Here is a 27,735-nt window from a genome sequence, read left to right on the forward strand (position 1 = left end):
GCTACATCCTGCCCCCTACCAAGACAATTGCTAGCAAAGGACTCTCCCTGTGCCCTGAGCTGGCAAGAACCATCCGCCTACCCATGCATGGCGTCGCAGGACAGAGACAGGACCGGGTTAGATCATTTGAGTTCTATGTCCTCAGACCTCAGCAGCCCTGTCATTTCTGCCATGCCCTCACATCACTCCTTCTTCTATTTAACTCAACTGTTTAAATCAACCGAGCCCTTTACTTGAGGGGGAAAAAGTAACACACTGCTGGGCTTTGATGAACTAAATACATTTAATATGTGGAATAAATACATGAATATTAAAATAATGTCTCCCCACGTTCCACCCTTGGGGTCCAGACACAGCCCAGGAAGCTCCCTTAAGGCCCCCAGACCCCTGTAGAAACTGAATCCTGAGCAGGAAGCTGGGTGGGGTTTGGCACCATGCAGAAAAAGGCTGAGCTTGTGAGGACAAAGGGAAGTATGGCCCATCCTCACCATGGAGCCCCACGGAGGCTTCTCCAGTGCTTGGGCGCCCTGGAGACACTGGTCCCCAGAGGATCCCACCTGAGCTGAGTCCTTGCTGTGAGTCAAAGGCTTACCTGGTGAGAGCCTCATTTCCAAGGAGGCTTTGGCTTGGGGGAGCCGGCCCCTCGTTGAGGGGCAGCTGGCCCAGAAACACTGCCTGACCGTGCCTTGGGAGTGACCAGGGGACTCTGGACGGTCATCCCTGATGTGGAAGGCCGGGGACTCCAAGGTCCATTGGTCTGGGGGACACTGGAAGCTGGATGACCCATGCTGGGGACACTTAGGTGGGTGAGTGAATGGGAACGTCTCCGCCCCAGAGAGCGGGGAGCATCCAACCCCTCCTGGGATGTCTTCTGGGAGCCTGTCGCCACGCTGGACGCTGTCCTGGAGGGTCCATCTGGGTGAATGGCTCGAAGTGGGGTCTCCCTGGGGCGAGGTGAGTGGCCGCCCCTAGGGGTGGCTGGTGGTGTCCAGAAAAGGGTCCGGAGCTTAGCAGCATCTCCTATGGCTGTCCGAGACCCCCCCTTGTTGGTGCCCTGTGGCCGGGAGCCGAACAGCGACTCATCACAGTAGGATGGGGTGTGGCCAATCAACCTAGGAAAGGGAAGGGTGCAGTGACCTGGGGTGACACACTGAAGCCCTCTCCAACCTCACTGCCCACCAGCTACTGGAAGCAGTCGGAGCCTGTCTGGTACCCTCAGGGGGCCCTGACTTATTCTTCAATAGGCTCATAGGTATTAGCCCAAAGGAGCTTGGGGCCTGTCTCCCTCTTCTCCTGGAGACAGACATGTTGGCGAGGGGAACAGTCCTAAGAGGGACCCTCCCCTGGAGCACCTCATATATGTGCCCCACCATCAAGAGTCCTAACTACAGCCATTCCTTGGTATACGGGGGACCATTCCAGAAGCCCTTGTAAATATCCGTCCACGTTCAAGTCTTGGGCACCAAATGACAGACACCCTCCTGAATCTACTCAGCTCCAGATGAATGGAGTAATTAAGCCCGTGAAGTGCCACGCAAACAAACGGCTGTCACACTGTTGTTCAGGAACAACAAAAAACCCTATAGGAGCTTGGGCCAGCAAGATGGCTCAGTGGGTGTGGGTGCCTGTGGCCAAGGCTGACAACCCGAGTTCGATCCTCAGGACCCACATGGTGAAAGGAAAGAACTGACTCCTATAAGTTGTCCTTTGACCTCTACCAGTACACACCCCTCCCATACAAAAATAACCAAATACAAATGTACTTTTCAAAAAAGTCTATATGAGCTCAGCAGAGGTGCAAATTTTTTTTTTCTTTGCCTGAAGTTTTTTTTTTTTAACCAAGAATTTCCTTTAAAAATATTTTAAATTGGGGTTGGGGTTTTAGCTCAGTGGTAGAGCGCTTGCCTAGCAAGCGCAAGGCCCTGGGTTCGGTCCTCAGCTCTGAAAAAAGAAAAATATTTCAAATGTATTATTACTATGTGTGTATGATGTGGATATGTGGGCCTGTGGAGGTCAGAGGACAGATCCATGGAGTCATTCTGTCCTTCCACCTTTAGAAAGGTTCTGGCAGTCACAGGTCATCAGGCTTTTGAGACAGGAACCTTTTTTTCGAGACAGGGTTTCTCTGTGTAGCTTTCCACCTTTCCTGGAGCTCACTTGGTAGCCCAGGCTGGCCTCGAACTCACAAAGATCTGCCTGGCTCTGGCTCCCGAGTGCTGGGATTAAAGGCGTGTGCCACCACCGCCCGGCTCGAGACAGGAACCTTTACCCACTGAGGCATCTCTCCAGCCAACACTACCATTTATCAGGACCTTCCTAAGCATTTGGCTGCTGCGCCACGGTATTCCCCCCCCTCCCCCCTCATTTAAAGGGAACATTCATTCTATTATCTGAGTAAACTGGGCCTCAGAGACGTCAAGGTGCTTGCCCACGGCCACACAGCAGGTGAACAGCAGGCTGTCCCAGGTAGCCTGATGGCTACCGTGATGGTCAGTTTCAACTGTCAACTTGGCAGGACCTGGGATCACCTGGGAGGAGAGCGGCAGAGAGGGGCGTCTCAGTCAGGCAGGCCCTTGGGCGTGTCTACGGCGGACCTTCCTCTTAGTACCAGTGGTTTATGTGCACGGAAGTCCATGCACCACGTGTGTGTGTGCCTGGAGTGTCAGAAGAGGGGGTCGGATGCTCTGGGACTGAAGGGAAGGAAGACCGTGTGCAGAGGAGCAAGCATGCCACGTGACCCGCTGTCTCCAGACCCCACTGCTGCGACTTCTTATAACAGCGCAATCCAAACCACCCGCCAGACTAAACCCCTTCTGGCCTAAGTTGCTTCTGCCGGGTGTATAATAATAATAATAATAATAATAATAATAATAATAATAATAATAATAATAATATAAAGAGACCAAGTCAGCCACCCTTAGCATACCCCCACCCCGTTACCTGTATTTATTTTTCTTCCTTGGTGTGAGGTTTGGGGTGCTGCTCCTGGAGGGGGTAGACTCACAGTCTCTCTTGACCAGAGAGACCTTGGGTGTTCCTGGGCCCACTCCTCTGGATCTGCTACAGTTCTGCACCCAGGGTGGGTCAAAGTCTGGTGGAGCGGGCCGGGTTCCGGCAGGGCTGCCAAACAGGGTCTCATCCACATAGGACGCCCTGGCCTTGACCCGGTAGCCGCCGGGGCCGCGGTGCTGAAGGTGGAGCGCCTGCATTCCACCGTGGGCCAGTTCCACCAGGATCTTCACTTCGGTCGGTGGTCAAGGGTGCCTGCCAGTGGGTGTGGTCTGCCTGCCGGACTCAGCCTACAAGGCTCCCTGTGGAAAGGGTCAGAGTGAGCTATAGCAGGGCCAGGTAAGTAACAGTGGCAACCTGGAGTCTCAAGTCCAAGGGCAAACGGCCTATTCCTGGTGAGGGAAAGGTCTTTTTCAGAGAGGGACTACCATTCAGGTAGCGTCTTGGAAATGAATCACTTTCTTGCCCCTCCCCCCACCCGGGGTTTTTCTTGTAGCTCAAGCCGGCCTGGAACTCACTATACTCTATAGCCAAGAATAACCTTCAACTCTGATTCCTGCTTCTACTCCCCACGAGGAACTAACTGCATGAATGCCTGGCGTCTGAGGCTCATGGGTTCGAACCCCGTGGTCTGTGCACGATGCAGGCTAAGCAGGCACTTCGTTCTTTTTAGTTGTCAAGACAGGGAAGCACGCCGTCGGCAAATATTTAATGAATAAATAGGTACACACTTTCAGCCTACAGTGTATGCTCAACAAATATTTACAGTACGACTACGGACGTACAAGGGGGATGGCACCAACCAGAAAAAACAAACTATGGTGGGAGGCGGGGAAAGGGGCTCCCAAGCCGCTGTCGCTCCCACGCCTACCTTCGGCAAAGCACTTTGCAAACGTAGTGCGTTCTAGTCTTCGCCCACAGCCCCGTTCTCTCTCGAAGACTACATCCATTTTTTTTTCCGACCACAACTCAAAGATTCCAAACAGCGGAGTACCATGCACCAGCCAGCTACAAAGCTGAAAGCGCAGGCATCACGGGGACTCCTTGCCCGGCGATGTTCCTACTGGGGCCTCTGGCCAGCCAGCAAGCTCCGGCTCCGCCACAAATCCCCGCAGTGGAGCCCCAGCGACACGCGCCCACGCTCATCGCGCGCTGGGCAACAGGAGCGCTGGCCCGGCCCTGGACCCCGCCCCCGTGCGGATGGTACGTTCTGCAGGCCACACCCCCCGTTTCGTTGGTACGTTCCTTAGGCCCCCGCCCCGCCCCGTCTCTCAGGGTCCGGCCCTACACAGTTGGTACATTCCTCAAGTCCTTCCACCCGCTCAGACGGTACGTCACTCAGACTCGGCTCCCAGTACAGTTCGTACATCCCTCAGAGCTTGGTATTTGCACAGTTGTTGCGCCCCTTTAGCCTCTATCCCGGTTCAGTTGGTATATTCGTCAGCTCTCACCCCCACTAGTTGGTATGTCCCTCAGGCCCCGCCTCCTCCCAGTAGCATATCCCCTCAGGCCCCGCCCCATGGGTGAAGCCACGTTGACGCTCTGTCCCCCGCGCCGCGGGTTGGTCCCTCAGGCCCCGCCCTTCGCTCTGCTGGTTGGTCCCTCAGGCCCCGCCCTTCGCTCTGCTGGTTGGTCCCTCAGGCCGCGCCCTAGGGGGGGTGGAGCCTGGATCCCGCCGCTACTCCTGCGTCCCCCCCAGGCTCCGCCCCCCGCGCATTCGGTGCGTCCTGGAGGCCCCGCCCTCTTCCGGGTCCGAGTGCCCGGCTCGCATGGCTGCCGGCAGACGCGTGGGTCCCGGCCCGCGGTCGCGTGCCTCCATGGCGCCGTGGAAGAAGAAGGGGCTGCGGAAGCGCCGGAGTGGGGCTTCCCAGGCCCGCGACAGCGACTCGGAGGATGGCGAGTTCGAGATCCAGGCTGAGGATGACGCTAGGGCGCGGAAGGTAGGAACGCGGAGTCCCCTGGTCGGGCCCTCGGCCTGCGCCCTTCCGCTTGTCCGTCTCCCTGATTGTGAGTCCTCATTGGGTACCTTCGCTCAGGGGGCGGGGTTCAATTACCTTTCGGCCAATGGGAAGTGCAAGGCGAAGGTCCGCCTGAGTTTGGGGCGGTCTTAAGGAGATAAAATAAAGGAGAGGCTGGACTAGACCTCTGAAAAGCTGGTTATAAACTAGTATTTACGGATGTTTGTCGTGGTTTCTGCCTTGCACGCCTAATCAACACTGTCAGAGAAGGACAGCAGGATTGAAACTGAGGATGGTCTGGTTCCAAATGTGTGCACGTGGGGAGACAGGCGTGAGCGCCAAGGGGGCAGAAAAGCCTACGGGTCGTGACGCCCACCGTCCTGTGCACAGCGGGTATATTCCTCCATTTCTACTCCGCAGGTGGTCAGTAGATGTGCCGAAACCGCTAAAGGCAATAAGAAGGCAGGTAGTCATTGCCCACGTGTTTCAGACCAAGGGCTTTGCTGAGGCTGAACCCTGCACTGACTGTGGGACACAAGAAGTTGCTCAACTTTTTTTTTTTTTTTTTTTTTTACAAATCAAAACCCAGCCTGCGGGCTGCGGATGTAGCTCAGTTGGTAGAGCGCTTGCGTAGCATGGACAAAGTGGGACTGGGTTTGAGCCCCGTGCCCACATAAAAGCAGGTGTTGTGGCACACAGCTGTCATCCTAGCACCTGGGGTAGGAGTGGTGAGGGCAAGAGGACCAGGAATTCAAGGCCACCCTTGTCTATATAGCTGGTAAGAGCTATACCACCAATCCTGAATATTGTGTTTTACAAGTAACGTAAAAGGTCCTATATCCTGGGATACAAACGTACTTATTAAAGGTCTAGCATACCCTTGATGTAAATAGGGATGGGAGAGCAGTCAGTCCTCACTATACCATTGAGCTGGTTCAAACCCCTCCCCCCCAACAACCAAACAAAACCAGTATCTTTGTCCAGTGAAATGAAACCAGAATACTGCACACGAAGCAGTCTGTCAACTTAGAATCAGTGGGGGAAATCTTTCATTACCCCCTCCCAGATCCTTTGTTTTGGTTGGGGTGGAGACCAAATCCAGAGCCTTGTATGTGCTAGCCTTGTACAGGCTCTGTCAGCTCTATCCCCAGGGTCTCTTTCACGTAATCTTGGCACAGTTGTCTTCAAACGAAGGGGGTGGGAATCCCCAAGCAGAATGCCTAAACTAGTAACAAAAGTTCCGATGAGCAAAGCTTAACAATTGTCAGGAAAATTATTTGCCTTATGTTAAGCTTTTGTATTTATTTATTCATTTGTTATGTTTTGTTTTGAGAGAAGGTCTCTCTCTGCAGCCCAGGCTGGCCTTGAACTCAGATTGTCCTGCTTCTGCCTCCCACGTGCTGGGATTAAAGGTGTGCGCGCCGCCACCGCCGCCGCCCCCGCCCCCACCACCCATCATATTAAAGTGTCAGATGGGGTCTTGTGCAGCCCTGGATTCACTGTGGAACAAAGGATGATTTTGCTCTCCTGATCCTCCGGTTTCCTGAGTGCTGGGATGACAAGTGTGTGCTGTTACATTCTTTCTAAGCCCTGTAATAAGTTATACATATACCATGACCTCTCTCAGAAGTTTTAGGATTTAAAAGTTACTTGATGAATTTCACCGAAAGAAATCCAGTGAAGGAATTGGTTGTGGCGCCACACAGCTGTCATCCTAGCACCCAGAAGGTGGAGGCAGGAGGATTTAGGGTTTAAAAGGCCAGCCTGGGCACAGGAGACCCTGTCTGGAAAAGTCCAAAACAAAACAGAAAGTTATACAAAGACACATAAAGGGTTGAGGATTTAGCTCAGTGGTAGAGCACTTGCCTAGCAAGTACAAGGTCCTCAGGTGGGGGTGGGGGATTACACATAAAATACGTTGTGTTAGCCAGGCAGTGGTGGCGCACACCTTTAATCCCAGCACTTGGGAGGCAGAGGCAGGCGGATCTCTGTGAGTTCAAGGCCAGCCTGAGTTCCAAAGCTACACAGTGCAACCCTGTCTCGAAAAACCAAAAAATAAATAAATAAAATAAAAATATGTTGTGTATAAGCCAGAAAATAGGTTGAGAGGCCAGAGAGGTGGTCCAGGAGACAGAAATGCTTGCCTGGTAAGCCCAACAAACTGAATTTGATTGTTGGAACCAGGCTGGATGTAGAAGCTAAAGAGATGGTTCATTGGTTGAGAACACTGGCTGCTCTTTCAGCAGATTGGGGTTTTGTTCTCTCATTTCTAAGGGATCCAACACCCTCTTCTGGTCTCCTTGGGTACTGCATGCACATAGTGCACATAATCTATGCAGGCAAAGAACCAATACATTTATAAAGCTGGACATGGTGGCATGCATGTAGTCCCAACAGGTGAGTCAGAAGGTGGAGACAGGAGAACCACACAGACCAGCTACCCAGGAGTGCACCACCAGCAGAAACAAGAGAGCGGACTCCTAAAAGTTGGTCGTCTAAAAGTTGGCCGTGTCCACCACCACCCAGGCCTTCACGCCCATGACATGTATCACGCACACATGCACTAATGATGCACTTTGAAAGAACATAGGATGAGAGCTTACCATAGCACTTTGTCCCGTGAGAACTCTGTTGAAGGAAATGGCTTACGTCTGTGTTGTTCAGTGTCGTAGACAGCAAATGTGGCATCATAAATACTTGTGTTTGGCTCATACCACCAAACCCCTGGTGTTTAGTTACAGAATCTGAGTTCATCACATATTTATAGCTACATGACAGTAGGCTTAGAATTCTCTTTTGAGACAGAAGACATAATGAAATAAGATCCAAGATGAAAATGAGAAAGGAATAGAAACAGGCCAAGCCTAGTGGTACAGGCCTGTGATCCCAGCTGCTTCGGAGGCTGGGGCAGGAGATTCACAAGTTCAAGGTCAGCCTGGGCTACATAGGGAATTCAAGGCTAGCCTGGGCAACTTAGTGCGACCTTGTCTCAAAAATAAAAAGTAAGAAGAGGGCTGGGGTGTAGTTCAGTGGCAGAGGGTTCCGTCCTCGGCATCACCGGAACAACAGAAACATTTGGTGGGGGAGGGAAAAAAGAGATAAATTGTTATTTTAAAAAAAAAATTAATCAGAAATTGGAAATGAGATCCAAGCATAGTGGTGTATGTATGCCTTTGATACTAGGACTTGGGAGGCAGAGACGGGTGGGTGTCTGTGAGTTTGAGGCCAGCCTGGTCTGCAGAATGAGTTCTAGGATAACCAGGTGCCGGGGCCACGGTGCCCTCAGGTTCAGGGAGGTGGCTGTACTGCTGGAAAGGGACAGAGTCTGGCCGGCGAGCCCCATCGACTCTCTGCAGAACTGATCTGCACCTCTGCCCCAGCCTGGGCCACGGAGAGCTCGTTGGAGAGTTAGTTGGTAAGCTTCCGTTCCTCACACCCTTGTCAGCCAGAGCTGGAGTGATGCCGTCTCTCCCTTCCTCCCTCACAGCTGGGCCCTGGCCGAGCCTTGCCCTCCTTTCCTACCTCAGAGTGCGTATCAGACGTGGAGCCCGACACCCGGGAGATGGTGCGAGCCCAGAACAAGAAGAAGAAGAAGTCTGGAGGCTTCCAGTCCATGGGTGGGTAAAGAGGCCGGGGTGCTGGGGCCCTGGGGGGTACCCTGGGGGTGGGGGTGGGGTCATTGTACCCTCTGTGCTTAGGTACTGACGGCTACCTGTGTGGTGGGTGTGAGTGGATTGAGGTAGTCGAAACAGTCTTCCACAGCAGGCCTGGAAAGGGGGTCACCCCTAGAGGCACAGGAGGTGGCAGAGCGTTTAGTCTCAGACAGGAGGACAGCCTTGAAGAGATGGGCACGGGATGACGGCGTGGTGTCGGGACACCTGTGTGGGAATTACAGCTTAAGTGGTCTGCCCTTGACGGAGCAGTACCTGCCAGGGCAAGGATTGAGACACCCACTGAGTGGCTCTTAATAGCAATTAGAAAGGAGCTGGGCGTGGTGGCCTATGCCATGGCTACATAGCAAGACCCCATCTCACAACAAAACAAAAATATCTGCAGCCTATGGGACAGACAGAAGGTTATCTACAATATGCAAAGAGTTCTTACAAATCAATAAGTAAAAGACAGAAGCCCTGAGAGAATGGGTTGCAGAAATTGAACAGTTGATTCATAAAAGCGACCTAGGTGGCTGTTTAGATTTAAAGCGAGATGCTGGCTCTCGTCGATGATCAGGGGGATCAAGCAGAGACATACATGTAGGTGTGGCGGAAATGAAGCTTTGACCAGAAAACAGTTGAAGCTGTTTAGTGGTCTCTAGGCCTCCTCCTGCCGGCTCCCCGATCCTCAGCCCAGGTCTCTTAAGTACCCAAGGCCACTCTCCCACCACCCGTACCGGTCCTGTTTCCCAACATCACCACCACACCTGTCAGAGCGGCACATGCCTGTGATCCCAGCACTCCGAGGCAGAGGCAGAGACCACAGGTTCAAGGCCAGTGTGGGGTACATAGCTCAGACAGAAAAACAGAAGTTAAAGAAATTCCAGCAGAGGTCAAGTGAGGTGTCTCTGCCTCAATTTGGTGTCTTACGCTCCTTTGACTTTTTTTTTGCTTTCTGATTTTCTTTCTGTGTGTTGGTGAACAAGGTCCTTTGTCCTATAATATCTGATGGCTGCTGTGCCCGCCCCCTGACCACTCCCATGTCTCTCCCAGGCTTGAGCTACCCCGTGTTCAAAGGGATCATGAAAAAGGGCTACAAAGTGCCAACGCCCATCCAGAGGAAGGTAAGGAGCTGGAGGGCAATGGGTCGGGGCAGCAGTGGCCACGTGACAGATGTTCCTGGGCCCAGCTGTCATCCTGCTGGCCCTCTTCACTGCGGCTGAAGCTCCACGCAGCTTAGGCATTTCACGGGGGAGAAGGTCGGGCCCAGGAGAGCTGGAGTTTGAATGTGACTCTCTGCCTCTTGTTCTGCTGCACCTGCCCAGGCAGGTCACAAGTGCCCGGGGATCACCCAGTGCTCACAGTGATGGGAGACAAGGTGGAGACCCAACTTGGGAGGCAGTCTCCCAGCACAGGGGCTGGGGCTGCTCATTCCTGGAGATAACACTGATAGGCCTTTGTAAGAATAGATCTAGAGGCGTGGGACTCACCCACGGTCAGCCATGCTGAGGCTGGAGCTGACATTGCCTCCCAACATGTGTCTTGACAGACCATCCCCGTGATCTTGGACGGCAAGGACGTGGTGGCCATGGCCCGGACAGGCAGCGGCAAAACAGCCTGCTTCCTCCTCCCGATGTTTGAGCGGCTGAAAGCGCGCAGCGCACAGACAGGGGCCCGGGCCCTCATCCTCTCGCCCACCCGGGAGCTGGCCCTGCAGACCATGAAGTTCACTAAAGAGGTGCAGTAGCAGGGTCTGTTGGGAGGCTGTGAGGAGGCTGAGGTGGCTGGCCCTCACCCTTGATCCCGTCTCCCTCTCTCCACAGCTGGGCAAGTTCACCGGCCTCAAGACAGCCTTGATCCTGGGCGGGGACAAGTAAGGACCCCTCACCCCGTGTCCCGGCTTCCCCGTGCGGGCACACTCCCGCACCTCGAGGGTTTCCTTGGAGGCCTGTGCTGCTAGTCACCGACAGCAGCTTCTCAGACAGGTGACATGTGGAAGCCAGGACAGGGATCGAGGGACCTGTCAGCTCAGTGTTGGGCCAGGGAGTCTAGTGAGACCTTAGTTGTACAGACTGTGTCTTTCTCTGGGTGCCCTGCTCAGGCTGCAGTCAGTCTGTCCTGCTCCAGCTTCTATGAAGGGATGTAGTTTGTGATTGCCAGAAAGCCCAGCCTCCCCAGGCTACCCGGAGCCAGGATCCCCACTCCTCCAGCTGCTCCAGGGGTGCCTGGGGGAAGGCAGGAACAGGCACTTAGCCATCAGGGATTCAGGGTTCTAGGTGAAGCCAGTAGTTCCAGGCTCAGCCACTAGGTGGTACCATGAGTTGGCGGCAGTGTCTGGAGCCACAGAGGGAGCCGGTGTCTTGAGGTTCTGCGTTGAGTTTCGGCCTGTGTCTCACAATAGCCAATTCTTGCTGCCGTGCCGGGGTGTGTGGTGTGTCCCGTGGCGAAGTGTGAGGGCGTTTGGCTGAGACATGGCAGGGACAGACTCAAAAGCTCTGTCTTCTCAGGCTGACCCTGCTTCTCCCCCTAGAATGGAAGACCAGTTCGCTGCCCTGCATGAGAACCCTGACATGTGAGTTTGTTGATGGGAGGCGGTGCGGGTGCCCTGGGGTCCCTTTCCCAGAGTGCCATGGAGGAGACTGAGGGTGGTGGTGGGGCCCTGAGCCTGGGGTGACCTGGGTTGTACATCTCTTCTAGAATCATTGCTACCCCTGGGCGGTTGATGCACGTGGCTGTGGAGATGAACTTGAAGCTACAGAGTGTGGAGTACGTGGTTTTTGATGAAGCAGACAGGTGAGGCTGCAGATGGACCCCTGAGCAGATAACTGTCGAGGTTATCCTCAAGGCCCGGGAGACAGAGAGAGGGGAGGCCACAGGAGAAGGGGGCTGCCCGGGGAGACCTGAATGTGTGTTGGAATAGTCCCATCCCTGGGGCACCTGCACTAGTGATTTTAAGTTTACATCTTAGTACTGAAAAGAATGTTATGTCAACCAACGATGGGCTGTATGAATTCGCGAGTGCTTGCCTGGGACGCAGAAGGCTGGGTCCATGCCCATCACTGGAAACACACAAGACGAATCCCTGCACAAGGCAGGGATTCTGGAGTGAGGGTAGCCAGGGTTCCAAGCTCTATAGAGCGGAAGCCCCTCTCCTGACCCTCCCTGCCCACCACTCTCTGCAGGCTCTTTGAAATGGGCTTCGCTGAACAGCTCCAGGAGATCATAGGCCGCCTTCCTGGGGGCCACCAGACAGTGCTGTTCTCGGCCACGTTGCCCAAACTGCTGGTGGAATTTGCCCGGGCAGGTGAGCCAGTGGGGTGCGGTGCTGGACTCCGGGGAGGGGGGGGGGAGTGCCTGGGACCCGCCCCTCAGTGACCCCTGCCGTCTCCTCCACACCCCAACAGGTCTCACAGAGCCTGTGCTCATCCGTCTGGATGTGGACACCAAGCTCAATGAGCAGCTCAAGGTGAGGCAGGGTCGGGCCTCTTCCCCCGGCTAGTGGCCAGGTGGGCGCCGCCAGCCCGTAGCCGGGAGCCACGTCCGTCCCTCTCCCCGCAGACCTCCTTCCTCCTTGTACGAGAGGACACCAAGGCCGCTGTGCTTCTCTATCTACTGCGTAATGTCGTTCGGCCCCAGGACCAGACGGTGGTGTTTGTAGCCACAAAGCACCACGCAGAGTACCTCTCGGAGGTGAGCCGGGGCCCTGTGGGATGGAGGGACCCCATTGGGTCTCAAACCAGTTTCATCCCGGAGCTGCACTTACAAAGAAGGCCACCAGAGGGCGGCAAGAGAGCAGCCATGAGTCTGGGTGGGGCTTTTATCCGAGGGCCATCGCACACGCTGACGTCTCAGACACACGGTGAACTGTCAGTGCATCTTCTGTCAGCATGTCCCAGCTGGTCTCTGTCTGTCTGCCTGTCTGTCCAGATCATCTGCAGCAACTCCCAGTGGACTTGGATTTTGGGGGGTGGGTTTCCAGTGTGTGATGTGCCTGGCACCTAGACACGATACTCACATGTTAGTGGTGTGGTGTGTGTCCTTGACCTTTTCTGTGAATTCACACCTGTGTGACCCTCGGCTCGACAACACAAGTGTGGGGAGTCCCAGCCGCGTGGAAGGCTGGGGGAGGGGCTGACCAGCCGCTGTCTCACACCCCAGCAGCCACACCTGGGCCCTGCTGAGGACATGGGTGGCTGGGTCTTGCTTACCCAACATGTAAACGGCGCCTTCCTCCCCCAAGCGTCTGAGACCAAAATAGTAACACTGGGAGAGTGGTTGATGCCCTGACAGGCTTCCTGTGTTTCAGGCTCAGTCCTCAATGGTACATTAACCCCCTCCGTTCTGGGAGGCGCAGAAAGACTGAATAATTTGCCCGTGGTCACGCAGATCCTTAAGGCAGCCCTCTTTATGCGTTGTACCCTTTGATGCTCCAACGGCCTTGCAGAGCTGGGAGGTGGGGGGAGTTGCATTTACGCTGTGTCAGGCCAGCCAGCAGGGCTGGGGTTCAAACCCACCACGCGGGGTGCCCCAGCTTCGGCCCGGCCCCAAGCGCTCATTCCTGCTAGGCTCCTCTCACCGCCCTGCCTTTGCTCCGAGCAGTTGCTGACGGCCCAGGGTGTGACCTGCGCCCACATCTACAGCGCCCTGGACCAGACGGCCCGCAAGATCAACCTGGCGAAGTTCACACACAACAAATGTTCCACCCTCATCGTGACCGACCTGGCCGCCCGGGGCCTGGACATCCCCCTGCTGGACAACGTCATCAACTATAGCTTCCCCGCCAAGGGCAAGCTCTTCCTGCATCGTGTGGGTGAGGAGCCTGGGGGGGGGCGAAGGACGGGCACGGTGCCATGCTGGCAGCTGAGAATTTGGGGAAACTGAGGCCTTACGCGATGCTTACTGGGTGGATCCTGACAGGTAGCCCCCAGCTCTCGGGGTTTCCTTTCTTTTGGTGTCGGGGACGGACCCTAGGGCGTTTGCTCTGCCATAGACCTCACCGAGTTGTACGCTATGTTCACAAACGTAGAGCGATTAAGATATGTGTTGGGGAGAAGAAGATGGGCGCAGGGTTCCTTGGGTGCGTTCTGTGTGTGACTGAGCGTGGTTGGCTTCGTACGCACAGCTGTCAGGCAGAGGAGGGCAGTGGTGTGAGGACAGGTGCTGGGGGTCTGTCACTGCCCTGTCAGGTTCACAGGAGACCCCAGCTGTGCCTCCCACTGTGAGTCCCGGATAGGTCCATGCTGGTGGCCGCCTGCCGGCTCCCCATTGCCTTCCCTACAGCTGGCTCCTCATCTTGGGGGTTTCCAGAGCCCTCAGGGGAATTCCTCAGGTGCCACATGACCGACCACTCCCACTGAAACCTGCAAATGAGGGGCTGTGGTGTTTGCCTAAGACATGGAAGAAAGCTGGACGTGGTGGCCAATGTCTGTGGTGGTTACAGAACTCAGGATGCGGAAGCAGGAGGATCAGTTCAAGGCCAGCCTGGGCTACGTAGACCTTGTCACAAACAACAAACCCAGCTGAAATGTGACACTTAAAATTTACTCAACATGATGTTGGGGCCATGTTGGGTCACTTTCCAACATGCTGCTTTTCAAGTCACGACATAGCGTTACAGATGTTGTCATTTGCTGTGACGTCACTCTTGGTGGGTGGCACGTCTTCACTAAAGGGCTGGGTAGTGAGCACTTTTATTTTGATGCGCTTTACCGTCTGTGTTGTAGCTATTTAATGTACAGCCTCACGAAGAAAGTTCCCAGTGGAAATATGTAAATGAGCGGGCATGGCCAAGTGCCAGTAAAACTTTATTGTACAAACAAGTGGTGGGCCAGGTGCTCACCCTATCTTTCCTCGGCTTGGTAATTGCCACCTGGTAGTCATCAGCCCGGTGACCAGTCCTCTGTCCTGTCACCTTTAGGAAGTTCTGGTCCAAACCTCTTTTTGTGGGGATTTGCAGTCTTGAATATTCCTTGGGGGAAAGTCCTCTCAAAGTGGGAGTGCCAGGGACTTTTAAGTACTGGTCAGGAGCGGTGCTGACCCTGCTTTCGCTCCCTTGGGCTCTGTACCAACCTGTGCCCGCCCCCGGCCGCCCACCCTGTATGGGGGACAGCTGTTCTGGAAAGGCCTTGGCCTAGCTCTAGTCCTCGGGGAGTTGGGGTGCCTCTGCTGAAACTCGACCCTCCCCTCCCCCGCAGGCCGTGTGGCACGAGCAGGCCGAAGTGGCACAGCGTATTCTTTGGTGGCCCCAGATGAGGTCCCCTACCTGCTTGACCTGCACCTGTTCCTGGGCCGCTCCATCACCCTCGCCCGGCCTCATGAGGAGCCCTCAGGTGAGGGGAGGCTGGACAGGGCTCAGGTCCCCCTGGAGTTCATAAGCAGGCTGGGTGCAATGGTCTGGCTTTGGGAGGTGGCTGCTGGGTCTGACCATAGGAGATCCTGCCCACCATGTCCTGGGAAGATGGCCTTGGCCGCTGGGACAGCTCTTGGGTTCTTGTTGCCAGAGTCAAGGTCTGTCTGTATTCCTGTGCATCCCCAGGGACTGATTGAACATGCCGCTCTAAATGCCTCTCTCATCCGTAACTGTTGTCCTGGGGGTCATAGGCCATGAGGGATAGACATAGGCTGACTCCCCGGTGTGCCCTGTGGCTGGCAGGTGCAGTTGGCCAGGACGGCGTGCTGGGTCGGGTGCCACAGAGTGTGGTGGATGATGAGGACGGCGGCCTGCAGACTGCCCTGGAGGCCTCCCTGGAACTTCGGGGCCTGCACCGCGTGGCCGACAACGCTCAGCAGCAGTACGTGCGCTCACGTCCAGCGCCCTCACCCGAGTCCATCAAGAGAGCCAAGGAGCTGGACCTGGCGGGGCTGGGCTTGCACCCACTCTTCAGTGAGAGTCTGCAGGGTGGGGTAGGTGAGGGTGGGCTGGCCCTCCACAGCCCTCCCTGGCCTCACACACGCCCTTGCCCTCCAGGCTCCCGATTTGAGGAGGGGGAACTGCAGCGCCTTAGGCTGGTGGACAGTATCAAGAACTACCGCGCCCGCACAGTGAGTGGACGGAGTGGCTGGAGGGCCGGCCGCACAGCGGGGATTTCCTTCTGAGCTCGCAGCTTCCTGACGTGTCACACTGGCTCTGTCAGCCACCATAGATCCCCCTTGTTCTGGAGCATTCCTGTGAGCCACAGCAGGTCCGGGGATCCCCACTCAAAGATAGATTGAATCTCCTGAAGGGAATGATGTGTTTTCTGCCTTTCAGAGGCCCGAAGAGCGGTCCATCCTCAGCCTTGACCCTCCCTCCCTGTTCACACGGTTGGGCATGTGCTGTGGGGTTCATGTACAGAGGCAAGGAGAGCCCAGCCAGGTGGCCAGTAGCAAAAACAGCCAGTGGGTGACACAGTGGAATCAGTGGATTCAAAGCCAGGTGCCTCAGTGCGAGCGAGGTCTGGGTTCTGGCTTTTCCTAGCTGTGTGGCCTTGGGCAAGACACCCACTTTCTCTGGGTCTCTCTCTAATTGGGCCGTACTGATATCAAGGGTCCCACCTCCCACGGTGAAGACTTGAAGAGTACCCATACAGGTTTCAGCCGGCTTGGGGTGGGGCTGGGATGGGCGGGTGGTAGGCAGTGAACTTGGCATCCCTTTTACAGACCATCTTTGAGATCAATGCCTCGAGCCGGGACCCAAGCAGCCAGATGATGCGTGCCAAGCGGCAGAGGGACCGGAAAGCTATCGCCAGCTTCCAGCAGGGACGGCACGTGAGGCAGGAGGGCCCAGCTGACCCAGTCCCCCAGAAGGAGCCGCCTCAGAAGGAAGAGGAAGACGAGGACATGGCTGACAGTGTGCAGGTGTGGGCTGCAGGGGCAGCTGGAGCTGAGGGAGAGACAGCCAGGTCCCAGCAGCCCTTGGGGCAGACAGTGGTGCAGCTCCACGCCCCAATCTCCTGTCTGTGGAAGTGGGGCACAGCCTCAGCTTATAGTTTGTAGGAGAGGGGTGTGGAGACTAAGGCAGGAGAATAGCCACAAGGTCAAAGCTAGCCTAGGCTACAGAGTGACGCTGTCTCAGGCTAGCCTAGGCTACAGTGATAACCAAAGGAAGGACTGCGGAGCTGGCTCAGCAGTTAAGAACCGGTGCTGCGTCAGATCTGCCAGTGCACGCCTTTAATCCCAGCACTCAGGAGGCGGAGGCAGGCGGATCTCTGTGAGTTCAAGGCCAGCCTGTAAATAGCAACTTTATATACTGAGACCCTGTCTCAAAAAAAAAAAAAAAAGCCCTTACTGCTCTTGCAGGGGATTGGAGTTCAGGTGCCAGCACCCACATTAAGTGGCTCACAATTGTCTATAACTCCTGTTCCAAGAAATCTAGCGCTCTCTCTCTCTCTCTCTCTCTCTCTCTCTCTCTCTCTCTCTCTCTCTCTCTCTCACACACACACACACACACACACACACACAAAATAATATGAAAATCTGGAAAAAAAGGAAGACAGACAAACAGAGTCCCTTCCCCAGATGTTGTGGCCTGGGCTCTGGCTAAGCAGTAAAGCCTGAGGTCCTGGTGGGAGAGAAGCCCCAGCAAGTGGGGCTGGAGGCTGTTGGAGTATCCTACTCACAAGGCAGTGGCCTGCCTCCTCCTACACGTCCACTCCATCTCTCCTGTCTGACTGAGGCACAGAGGGCCTTAGTCTGAAGGAAGGCCCAGCCACAACCCCTTGTGTGCATCCTGTTGTACAGAAGCAACCAGAGCCGGGTAGGGTCAGGGCTGGTACTGGGGCACGGTGTCATTATTGCTAGCTAGCATCCATCCTGCGCCTTCTGCCTGGCCTGCTCCCCAAAGCAGGGGCTGTTGTGTGTGCAGATGAAGACCCAGGGTCTTGCAGGAGAGTTTTTCTGGCTGATAAAAAGGGAAGCCCTGGTCCCTTGGTTCTAGTGGGGCTCCCCGAGGCCACAAGGGTGACACTGGGCTCCCATTCGCCAGGATGTCTTCACAGAGGTGGTGGGCCAGAAGCGGCCAAAGCCAGGACCCAACCGAGGAGCCAAGAGGCGGAGGGAGGAGGCCTGTCAGCGAGACCAGGAGTTTTACGTCCCCTACCGGCCCAAGGATTTCGACAGTGAGCGGGGGTGAGTGTGAGCGTGTGGTCCAGCGTTAGGTGCATAAAGAGGGTCTGGGCCCCATTAAATCTCCTCCCACTTGAATCTGCAGGCTGAGCGTCAGTGGGACTGGAGGGGCCTTTGAGCAGCAGGTGGCTAGTGCGGTCCTTGACCTGATGGGGGATGAAGCGCAGAACATGAGCCGAGGTCGGCAGCAGCTCAGGTGGTAAGTGGTCAGGAAGTGCCGGGCAGTGGCCTTCACTGTCCCCATTTGGCTGCCCAGAGCGGGGTGGTGACTCCTTGCCTGCCCCATCTCCCTGGTCCGGTGTGCCCAGGAGGACTCTGATGCAGCTTCCCAAATAACGAGATCTGGGATCTCGTTAAGTGGTATGGGGATCAAACCCCAAGTCCCCAAGCCCCACTCTCCTTTTGAGACCTGGGCTGTCCAGGAAAGGTGGCGAGGTGGTCGAGGAACTTGGAGTGTTCCGTGCGGGCAAGCGTGCCTGGCTGTCTTCTTTAATCCTCTACTGACGACATGTGAGGGGCAGGTAAGGGAACAGGTACCCCGCAGTAGACTCCACCTCCCTCTCCCTCAGGGATCGGAAGAAGAAGCGGTTTGTGGGGCAGTCAGGCCAGGAGGACAAGAAGAAGATCAAGACAGAGAGTGGCCGGTTTATCAGCAGCTCCTACAAGCGTGACCTGTATCCTGAGGGACAGACAGGGCTGCGGAGGGGCCAAGGGACTGTGGGGCTCCTATAGGAGGGCTTCATCTGGGGGCGGGGCGGCTTCCAGCTGCCGCTCCTATAGGAGGGCTTCATCTGGGGGCGGGGCAACTTCCAGCTGCCGCTCCTATAGGAGGGCTTCATCTGGGGGCGGGGCGGCTTCCAGCTGCTGCTCCTATAGGAGGGCTTCATCTGGGGGCGGGGCGGCTTCCAGCTGCTGCTCCTATAGGAGGGCTTCATCTGGGGGTGGGGCGGCTTCCAGCTGCTGCTCCTATAGGAGGGCTTCATCTGGGGGCGGGCGGGGCGGGGCGGCTTCCCTTGCTGCCCTTTCTAAGGGGCCTGAACCCAGTTGGATGCTACAGGTCACTTCCTTAATGAGATCCTCAGCTACCAGAAGTGGAAGCAGAAGCAGAAAATCGATGACCGGGACTCTGAGGAAGAAGGGCCCTCCAACCAGCGAGGCCCGGGGCCCCGCAGAGGTGGAAAGCGAGGGCGGAGTCAAGGTGGGCAGGGCAGGTGATGTGGTCTGAATAGAGAGGTGCAGAGGTGACTATGGTCATGGCTAGGACACGCAGACTGCCCGTGTACCCCATGAGCAAAGCCCCGCCCCTGTCCTGTGGTAACTTGCCCTGACCTCTCTGTCACAGCCCACCCAGCAGACCAGGGTCCCTGGCCTCTCGCACTCAAATGGTGGTACCTGGGGTAGCTAGTCGCAGGGTGGATGGATGATGGTTCCCCGTGTGCACACCTAGAGAGGTGGAAGCTGGTGCTTGACCGCTTCCTACCTACCTGGAGCACCAGTCTCCACAGGGGTTGGGACGGGATCTCTGGTGGCCACACTGGGCTGTTGGCAGCCACTGTTCAGGAAGTCCCTCTTCAAAGCTGGCGTCAGCGGCGGCTTTGGCTGAAGGAGCTGGTGATACCTAGGCAGTTGACACTGAAAATGTGGCCTGGCCGGGGTGCCAGGTCACTTGGTGTTTGGCCTCTCTGATCCAGCCAGTGGGATTGGAGCCCGCTCAAAGCTCTGTGGGTCCAAGTCTGAGCTCCCCAAATCTCTGTGCTGACAGGTGCATCTCTGCCCCGAGCGCCCGGCGCCCCCGCAGGCCGCCCGCGCTCAGAACTCAAGACCAAGGAACAGATCCTGAAGCAGCGGCGTCAAGCCCAGAAGCAGCGCTTCCTACAGCGCGGGGGCCTGAAGCAGCTCTCAGCCCGCAACCGCCGCCGAGCTCAAGAGCTGCGCCAGGGCGCCTTCGGCCGGGGTGCCCCTTCGAGGAAGGGCAAGATGAGGAAGAGGATGTAAGGAGCCAGACTCGGCCCTGGGGCTGAGTAGCTGGTAGCCATGGTGTGGACATCATGGACATGTTCCCATGTGCTGCTGAGGGCAGAGTCGATGAGGAGCCGTGCTGTATGGCCACAGGAAGCAGAGGGTGCTTTTGATGGGACATCGGATTGGGTCTTGAAGGATGCATAGGAGTCCACCAGCCAAGACAGGCAGACCAAGCTCAGCTGCCGCTGCTTCCCTGAATTCAGGGTTCAGAAGTCAGGACCATGTGGACGTGGGCCCTGGCTGTCTCCGACCCAGCTTTGGGTTTTAATGTAATAAACTTTTGTGGAACACCTCTAATAGCCAGGAGTGTGGTGTCCTTGGGGTGTTGGAAGGGAGAGTGGCAGGTCTCGGCTGTCGCGGTGACTGAGAGCACGTGGCCATGCCTGTGTCCCACCTGGCCACTGGGGTGCGGTGGCCTCCACTGTCTGCTGAGATGAGAACAATGAGATCCTGGACCCGGTTGCTCGAGGCAGCTCGGGGCCGCTGCAGGGTGGTGGCAGGCTCTGAGGGCGGCACTGCCCTTCCCGCACGTGGAGGTGAGAACCGGCCCGTGCCATCTTCATGTCCCCCACCCCCCTGGTGGCTTACCCCACCTCTTGCTTGAGGTTCTGGGAAGGTCAAGCATCCCCCAGCAGCTGGACCCCAGCGCAGGCCAGACACACACTGGGGACGACCCTTTGGGGCCCCAAAGAGCTGATGCCACCAGCAGTCACCTCCACGTCGCTTAGCAAGTGCCCATCTGGGAGTACACCAGCCCTGTCGAAGCTTGTCTGATGCCCCCCCAGCCTGCTGGGAGGGAGGCCCGTCCCCAGCCCGTGTGGCGCGTGAGGGACGCGGCACAGCTGTCAGCCCCCCGCTGACGGTCTTCTTCGTTGAGTGTCCTCTGGAAGTCTCATAATGGCGTGGGCTGGCACGGCTCCATCTTGCCCGGGAGGGAAGCACATTCGGAGAGCCGTGGCGTTGAGCCTGCACTCCGAGAAGTGTGGGACTTGGTCCCCAGGTCCCCTTCGCTGCTCGCGTGGCCGGACTAGGAGGCAGTGGCTGCGGGCTCAGCCTGGGCAAGGCTGGCCAGTGTGGCGGAGAGGTCCATGATAAACAGCTTCACCTGGGGGCAGGGGTGACAAGGCCGGATCACATCCTCTCCCCACCCCCACACAGGGATGCTGAGGTCACTGGTGGGCCTGGTTACTCCACTGGAGAGGCCCTGATGGCGTCTGGGTACAGCCTCTCAAAAGTTTGTTTGTTATCAAGTACAGCTCAAACCTGTTCTCTAACTCAGGGCAATCCTCCTGCCTCAGTCTCCTGAGTGTTGGGAATACAGGTGTATGCCACTTAATTTTTTTTTGTTTTTTGTTTTTTGTTTTTTGAGACAGGGTTTCTCTGTGTAGCTTTGTGCCTTTCCTGGAACTCGCTTTGTAGACCAGGCTGGCCTCAAACTCAGAGAGATCCACCTGCCCCTGCCTCCTGAGTGCTGGGATTAAAGGCGTGCACCACCACCGCCCAGCTTGTTTTTGTTTTTGTCCGAGACAGGGTTTCTCTTGTAGCCCTGGCTGTCCTGGATCTCGCTCTGTAGACCAGGCTGGCCTCGAACTCACAGAGATCCACCTGCCTCTGCCTCCTGAGTGCTGGGATTAAAGGCGTGCGCCACCATGCCCAGCCACCAAATGATTTGTAGCAACTTTGCCGATTTACAGCTGGCTACCTGCCAACCCAGTGTCCCACCCAGCATCAGGTGACATTTCCCTTGGATCAGGCTTGTGTACTGGTTTCTAACCTCATCTCCATGGCGTCCTTTATCTTGTGATAATTGTTCATTTGCATGAACTTAACAGACCCATAGGCTCACTGCGGTGAACTGAGGGCAAGCTCACAGCAGCCTGTGGGACCCTCTTCATGTCCATCACCTGGGGAGATGTTGAGGACCCAGCACCAAAGGAGGAAAAAGCAGACGAGCCATCCCTAGTCATAACAGTGACGGTGAGGCCTGGTGACAGACAGTTCATCACTGCTCCGGGCAGCCTGATTCCTGGCCTGGAGGAGAGTGGGCAGGCGAGGCCCAGCATCCTCCTCTGAGCCTTCCTCCCAGGAGCAGAGGCACACTGAGGAAGGATTAACTCAGCCCAACCCGATGCATGGCACACCTGTAATCCCAGCACTCAGGAGATGGAGGCCCGACAGTAAAGTGTTCAAGGTCATCCGCTACATAGTCAGCCTGGGGTAAACCAGGGCTCTCTGAGACTCTACCAAAGGCGGCCTGATTCACATGACCCTAGGACCCTCCTGGATTTGGCATATGTATCACAAGAGTCAGGGCAACTCATGGGCAAACAGTGGCCTCAGTGACTCTAACCAACCCTGCAAAGGGCACACAGATCCACTTGCGATGGTGGTGGTTACAGCCCTGGCAGCTGGGTGTAGCTTCCTGGCCCCATAGTAGGTCACTAGAAGGAACCCACACCTATAAAGGGCCCTTAATCCTGAGGTGTTCCAACAGTGGGGTTTCCTCACCTCCTCTAGCTGCCCCTCGGTGTCCTCCACATCCAGGGTTAGGGGCTGACTCTGGCGCAGGCACACAAGCTGGTACAGGTTGAGCACAGACATCCGAGTGCGTCCCAGGAGCAGCGTCTTGGCCGCTGCAGTGTTCTGGATTTGAGTCCACTTGGATTCCTGCAGAACGCATGCCCAGATCGCCATTGAGTCAGGACCTGGCCCTGGGGTCCGGGAGGCCCCACCACCCAACAGGTGCACCCAGGCGTTCTGCCGGGCGGGAACAAGCACTGCTGTCTTTGGTACCCTTGGCAACGTGGTGCCCCAGCCCCCTGGTTAGCGCAGAAGGTGGGTCCTCTCCAGCCCCGGGGACGCGCACCCATTGCAGCTTGCGCTCGCGGGCCGCCTCCAACTGCTCTCGCAGCTGCGCACGCTGCTGCCCCAGACGCAGCAGCTCATCCTGCTTCGCTTCCCGAAGACGATGCAGCTGAGCACGGGTCTCGTCCAGTTCCACCTGTCGCTTGCGCTCTGCCAGCTTCAATGCCGCCTGTGTGTCTACCAGGCCGTCGAAGCGCGCCACCAGTTCGGGAACCTCCTGAAACTGGAGAGGGGGGACGCACATGGCCTGCAATCCCCCTGCCCTCCCCACCTGACTAGCCAACACACTTTGGGAGCGTCCTCAGTTCAGATATGCCTTGGGACACCTCACGCCCTGAAGCAAGCATAGCAGGAGCCGCTGGGTGGGGACTCCAGTGAGCCCTGTTCATGCCCCTCTCGCCTCCATGATCAAACCTAGCTAGACGGGCGGTGGTGGCGCACGCCTTTAATCCCAGCACTCAGGAGGCAGAGCCAGGCGGATCTCTGTGAGTTCGAGGCCAGCCTGGACTACAGAGTGAGTTCTAGGACAGCCAGGGCTACACAGAGAAACACTGTTGGTGTGTGTGTGTGTGTGTGTGTGTGTGTGTGTGTGTGTGTGTGTGGAGTTGAAGGGTGGCCTTGGCTATGTAGGGAGTGCAAGACTAGCCTGGACTGTATTCTCATGTCTCAACAAACCAACCAAATACACACACACACACACACACACACACACACACTTCTCCCTAAAACCCAACCTTCCACAAATAATAAAATTTATTATCTATCCCCTCTGTCTTTCTCTGTATCTCTGTCTCTGTCTGCCTGTCTGTCTGTCTGTCTCTCTCTGTCTCTCTGTGTGTCTCTCTGTCTCTGTCTGTCTGTCTCTGTCTCTGTCTCTGTCTCTCTCTCTCTCTCTCTCTCTCACACACACACACACACACACACACACACACACACACACACACACTTGTTTAACTGCCTAACCTTGAGTGTCAATGAACTTCCTGCAACTGTTTTTTGACCTGTAAAATGGGGTTCACAATAACAGGACCCACTTGATGGGACTTAAGGGATGACTGGAGAACAAAGTGCGTCCCTGGTATGCAGTGAGCACTCAGTAAGTGCTGTCTCTTGTATACAGTCAGTGCTGATTACTGCACTGGAACAAAGCGGTCCCCGGCCCCCCCCCCCCCCCGGCGCCTCTCACCTCCGGCAGCTGCTCCAGCACGCGCTCCAGCAGGCGCGCGCAGGGCTCCAGGCGCCGCAGCCTGCGCTGCAGCCGCGCGCGCTCCCGCCGCAGCTCCTCCAGCTGTGCGCGCAGCCGCTGCGCCTCTGCCTCCTGGTGTCGCACTCCGTGCCCCTCCTCCGCTGCTCTCCGCTGCGCGCGGCCCCGCCGGGCCTCGGCGTCCTAGGAGGAGGATGGAGATCACGGAGCCTCAGGACTGGCGCCGCTCTCCGGCCTCCACCAAGCCGCGACACTGGCACTCTAAGCCACGCGCGTCGCGGAGGTTGTGTTCATCCACGAGCTGTGATTCGGGGTCCTCGCTCCCCCTCCACCCTCTGGCAATCTGATCTCCCCACTCCAGGCGGCTTTCCTAGGTGGGGGCCACTCAGAGTGGCAACCTGTGACCCGCCTCGGGCCCTCAGCATCCACTGACCTGCAGGAATCTGTCAAAGCGGATGAAGGACTCTTTCAGCGCCTGCTCTTTCTGCTCCAGCTGCGCCCAGCGCTGGCTCAGGGTGGCCATCGTGCTGCGGAACTCCTTGGCGTGGGGTGCAATTAGAGGTGTGTGGGTGTCAGGTCACCTAACGCTCCCAGCTGCAGCGGCTCCCTGGCTCACGCGCTACACCCTCCCGTGGTCCCTGAATGCTAACCCCCAACCTCTTCACACCTCCTCTCCTCCAGACACTCCACGTTCCAGCCACCTGACCCTCTGAACATTTTCTTAAAAGTATTTTTATGTTTCACATTGTGTGTGTTTAGGGGAAGGGGTGTGTGCACGTGAGTGCAGTGCCCGCAGAGGCCAGAAGGGGGCGTCGGAGTTGCAGGCTGTTGTGAGCCCCCTGATGTGGGTGTGGGAACCTGAACTCAGATCCTCTGTAAGAGCAGCCAGCGCCAGCTGCTGAGCCATCTCTCCACTTCATGACCCTCTGAGCTTTGTCCTTGAATTTTGTTTTGTGTGTGTGTGTGTGTGTTTCATGTCCTCCTTTCCTGTTTCTTTTTCCTTTCTTCCTTTGCTGCTTTATCCGGCTTGCCCTCCTTCAGTCTCTAAGCCCTCCCTCACTTCCTCCAGGAAGCCCTGATTGTCTACTCTCACCGGGGAGTAGAGGTTCGTTCCTTCTGGCACAGCAGCCCCCACCTAGACACCTATTTTCCTCTACAGACTGTGCAGAGCACGCCGCATAGTAGGTGCTCAATGTATACACATGCATTTGTACCAAATGCTCTCACTAGATCTTCCTTTGGTAGATACGGGCATCAGGACTCGGAGTAGACTCACCCCAGACGGTGTAACCCCCCCCCATTGGGCGCCACCAGTGTGTGTCTGGGGAACCCCCAAGTTTCAGCAACTGAGGCTCACCTCCTTCTGGGCCTGTAGACCCTGGTCCGCAGCCGCTAGCTCTTGCTTCTTCTCCAGGAGACGCAGCAGGGGTGGAAAGTGGTCGGCATCCTGCTCCAGTGGCTTCCTGGAGGGACCCAAAGAGAAGGAGGTTACAAGGAGAGCTGGGGCTCCAGACTTCCCGGGGGTGCCTGGAATGGTCCCACTCACCACCTACTGAGTTAGTTTGTTTTTGTTTTCAAAGGTCTCAAGAAGGCCAGTTAGCCTTGAACTAACTTTGTAGCTGACGATGGCCTTGAACTCTTGATCCTCAAGCCTCTACCTCTTGAGTGTTAGGATGACGGACATGAGGCTGGCACACCTACTAGCTACTGGGTCTTTGATTTGTTTACAAGTTTGCTGAGCACTTATTCTACACCAGGCAGTGTGCGTAGTGACGGCAGATGCAGCCATCAAAAAGACAGACAACATGGATAATAATAGCAAACACTGCCCAGGCATGGTGGACCCTGTGGTGTAGACCAGAGACAATTTTCAATTGGAGTCAGGGAGTCTCTGCACAAAAGGCATTGGGACAGAGCCCCAGGGAAGGAGTTCTTCTGACAACTGCAGGGAACAGAGTCCAGGCCAAGGGAACAGCCAAGAAAGACCCAGGCTCCCAGCAAAACACTTGAGTATGTTGAAGGAGCCATAAAGTCAGGAGTGACCGGAGAGAGGAGGTGACAGGTGGAAACTAAAATCAGAGCTATCCGAGGTCAGACTGTGGTGGGCCATAGGGAAAGAAAACGTTGGCAATGACCCTTCGTAAGGGGTCTTAGTGAGATGGGAGCCATGGGCAAGTTTTGAAAACACTTGTGGCTGCTGTGAGGAGCTGGGGACCGTGGGTACTCAGTGGTGGGACTTAGGGACTCCAGGAAGAATGTCATTCTGATCAGGGAGGACAGGGTGGGGAGGTGAGGATGGACCCATTCTGGGTACAGTTTGACCGTAGAGCTGATAGAGTGGGGCGGGGTGAGAGAGGGATAAACGTGATCTCTGTAGCTGGGAGGATGTCACTGTGAGGGATGACTATAGCCGGACGGAGCAGGTGGGGTGCTAGAGACGGGTCCCTGCTCTAACCACGCAGAGTGGAGGCATTCCTCTGTGGGGAGTGTGGTCCGAGGGAGGCTGAGTATGGGAGCCCAGCTCTCCCAGGAGGATGGGAGGGAGTCAGAGAGAGTCTGACATCTCCCTCAACAAGGCTTGCCCAGCTTTGCATCAGAAGTATCTACTCCCGATTTTACAAGTACCAAGACTGTTGGGGCCGGGGTGTGTGTGTGCGTATGTCCCACTGTCCCCAAATAATGCATTACAGAACCAACGTCCTTAAAATGCAGCTTCTCCGTTGTCCAGCAGCTCACAGGAAAATTCCTTTCCACCTTGGTTCACGGATTTCATCTCCGTGAGATACTGGCCAAGGCCGGGGCAGGAGCAGGCTAGCCATCCCAGTAGCCTGGGCTACTGGCCAGCTAGGCTCCAACGAGACCTTGGGGGAGATGTATCTGAGTTACAGATTCTATTAGGGCCTTTGCACCCCACCCCCAAGACTGCCGGAAGGCCGCCGCAGGGGCGTCAGGAGAAGGGATGAGCTCTCTGTTTATTCCCCCCTCCTCCTCACCCCATCCACCCCCTCACGGCACAACTCACGTAGGCACTCTGTCTTGGAAGGCCAGTCGGAAATACTCCTCCCATGCCACTGCCATTGGCCTACAGGTGTCTCCGGCCACCCTAGCACAAGCCGAGGGACTTGGACGGAGAGTGCTGCCCCTGCCTGGAACTCCCAGAAACCCAAGCCTGAGCGAGCCCTGGTTGCCTGGGCAGCCAACAGCGCAACACTCGGTTGCCAGGCTGCAGCCTAGGACCCACCCCTCCTGATAGGGACAGACAGCAAACCAGGAAGGGAGGGGATGGCTATCCCCTATCTAAATTTGGATGCAGTGGACAGGACACGGGTCTTGGGTCAATATTTCCTTTTCTGGGAGGCCCTTGTCTTGGCTGGGTGGAGTTGGGCATCACCATGCAACAGGATGCTCCTTCATACACACCAGAGACTCATCAGGGCTGGACTGGGACTCGGTGCTGCAGCTTTCACTTGGCATATGCAAGGCCCCGGGTTCTTTCTCCAGCACCGTGCCCCCACAAAAGAGTAATTATTGAGCGCCTCCTGTTTGCTCGGCCCAGTGTATTGTCAGTCACCCTGGGGAAAACTGCTAAGTGGAGCTCCAACCCTCTGGGTCTCCGTGCCCAAGCTGGTGATGGGGCTAGACTGCCCATGCCTCACGGAGCCCCCAGGCTGGTTTGGGGAAAGCGCCGCTCTGAAGAGGTGCTGTGGGAAGGGACTGGTGATTTGCACTTGAAGGGAGGAGGAGGGAGAGGCTGTCACAGTTTGAGTACCCGGATCAAACAGGATGCCCTCCATTGTGTAGGGCAACATTTAACCCAAGGCACTGGGACTAGGGGAAAGGACTCAGTGAAAAACACCCACAGCATATTCAACTGGAAGCAGCTATCTGGTCACCTGCTTCAGACTGTTCAGGTCCCTTCCTC

At 56.3% G+C, this 27,735-nt stretch overlaps 3 protein-coding genes across 4 annotated transcripts; 1 reads left to right on the forward strand and 2 right to left on the reverse strand.

Moving 5' to 3' along the window:
- Positions 1–264: 264 nt before the first annotated feature.
- Positions 265–4,199, reverse strand: Rita1 (RBPJ interacting and tubulin associated 1). Of its 2 annotated transcripts, XM_028878776.2 has the most exons (4): positions 3,881–4,199; positions 2,941–3,311; positions 800–1,112; positions 265–769 (listed from the first exon to the last, which is right to left on the reverse strand). In XM_028878776.2, exons 2-4 carry the CDS (start codon positions 3,207–3,209, stop codon positions 605–607), a joined length of 747 nt encoding a protein of 248 aa, XP_028734609.1. In that variant the 5' UTR covers positions 3,210–3,311; positions 3,881–4,199; the 3' UTR covers positions 265–604. The 2 variants fall into 2 exon arrangements, with proteins under 2 accessions (XP_028734609.1, XP_028734608.1); XM_028878775.2 differs by having other exon boundaries at positions 265–1,112.
- A 542-nt stretch (positions 4,200–4,741) lies between these two features.
- Positions 4,742–20,041, forward strand: Ddx54 (DEAD-box helicase 54). The gene is made up of 20 exons (XM_028878773.2): positions 4,742–4,949; positions 8,455–8,584; positions 9,674–9,744; positions 10,170–10,358; positions 10,444–10,493; positions 11,151–11,192; positions 11,318–11,413; positions 11,803–11,924; positions 12,025–12,086; positions 12,179–12,310; positions 13,220–13,430; positions 14,815–14,949; positions 15,273–15,503; positions 15,588–15,661; positions 16,259–16,456; positions 17,583–17,725; positions 17,808–17,921; positions 18,292–18,396; positions 18,805–18,920; positions 19,485–20,041. The coding sequence occupies exons 1-20, from the start codon at positions 4,779–4,781 to the stop codon at positions 19,715–19,717; spliced, it is 2,625 nt and encodes an 874-aa protein (XP_028734606.1). The 5' UTR covers positions 4,742–4,778; the 3' UTR covers positions 19,718–20,041.
- A 715-nt stretch (positions 20,042–20,756) lies between these two features.
- Positions 20,757–26,955, reverse strand: Cfap73 (cilia and flagella associated protein 73). The gene is made up of 7 exons (XM_028878774.2): positions 26,836–26,955; positions 25,171–25,276; positions 24,247–24,351; positions 23,796–23,996; positions 22,611–22,832; positions 22,253–22,411; positions 20,757–20,849 (listed from the first exon to the last, which is right to left on the reverse strand). Exons 1-7 carry the CDS (start codon positions 26,889–26,891, stop codon positions 20,772–20,774), a joined length of 927 nt encoding a protein of 308 aa, XP_028734607.1. The 5' UTR covers positions 26,892–26,955; the 3' UTR covers positions 20,757–20,771.
- Between the last annotated feature and the right edge of the window lie 780 nt (positions 26,956–27,735).

Source organism: Peromyscus leucopus, chromosome 23 (assembly GCF_004664715.2).
Source record: "Peromyscus leucopus breed LL Stock chromosome 23, UCI_PerLeu_2.1, whole genome shotgun sequence".
In the NCBI taxonomy this organism is placed as follows: Eukaryota; Metazoa; Chordata; class Mammalia; order Rodentia; family Cricetidae; genus Peromyscus; species Peromyscus leucopus.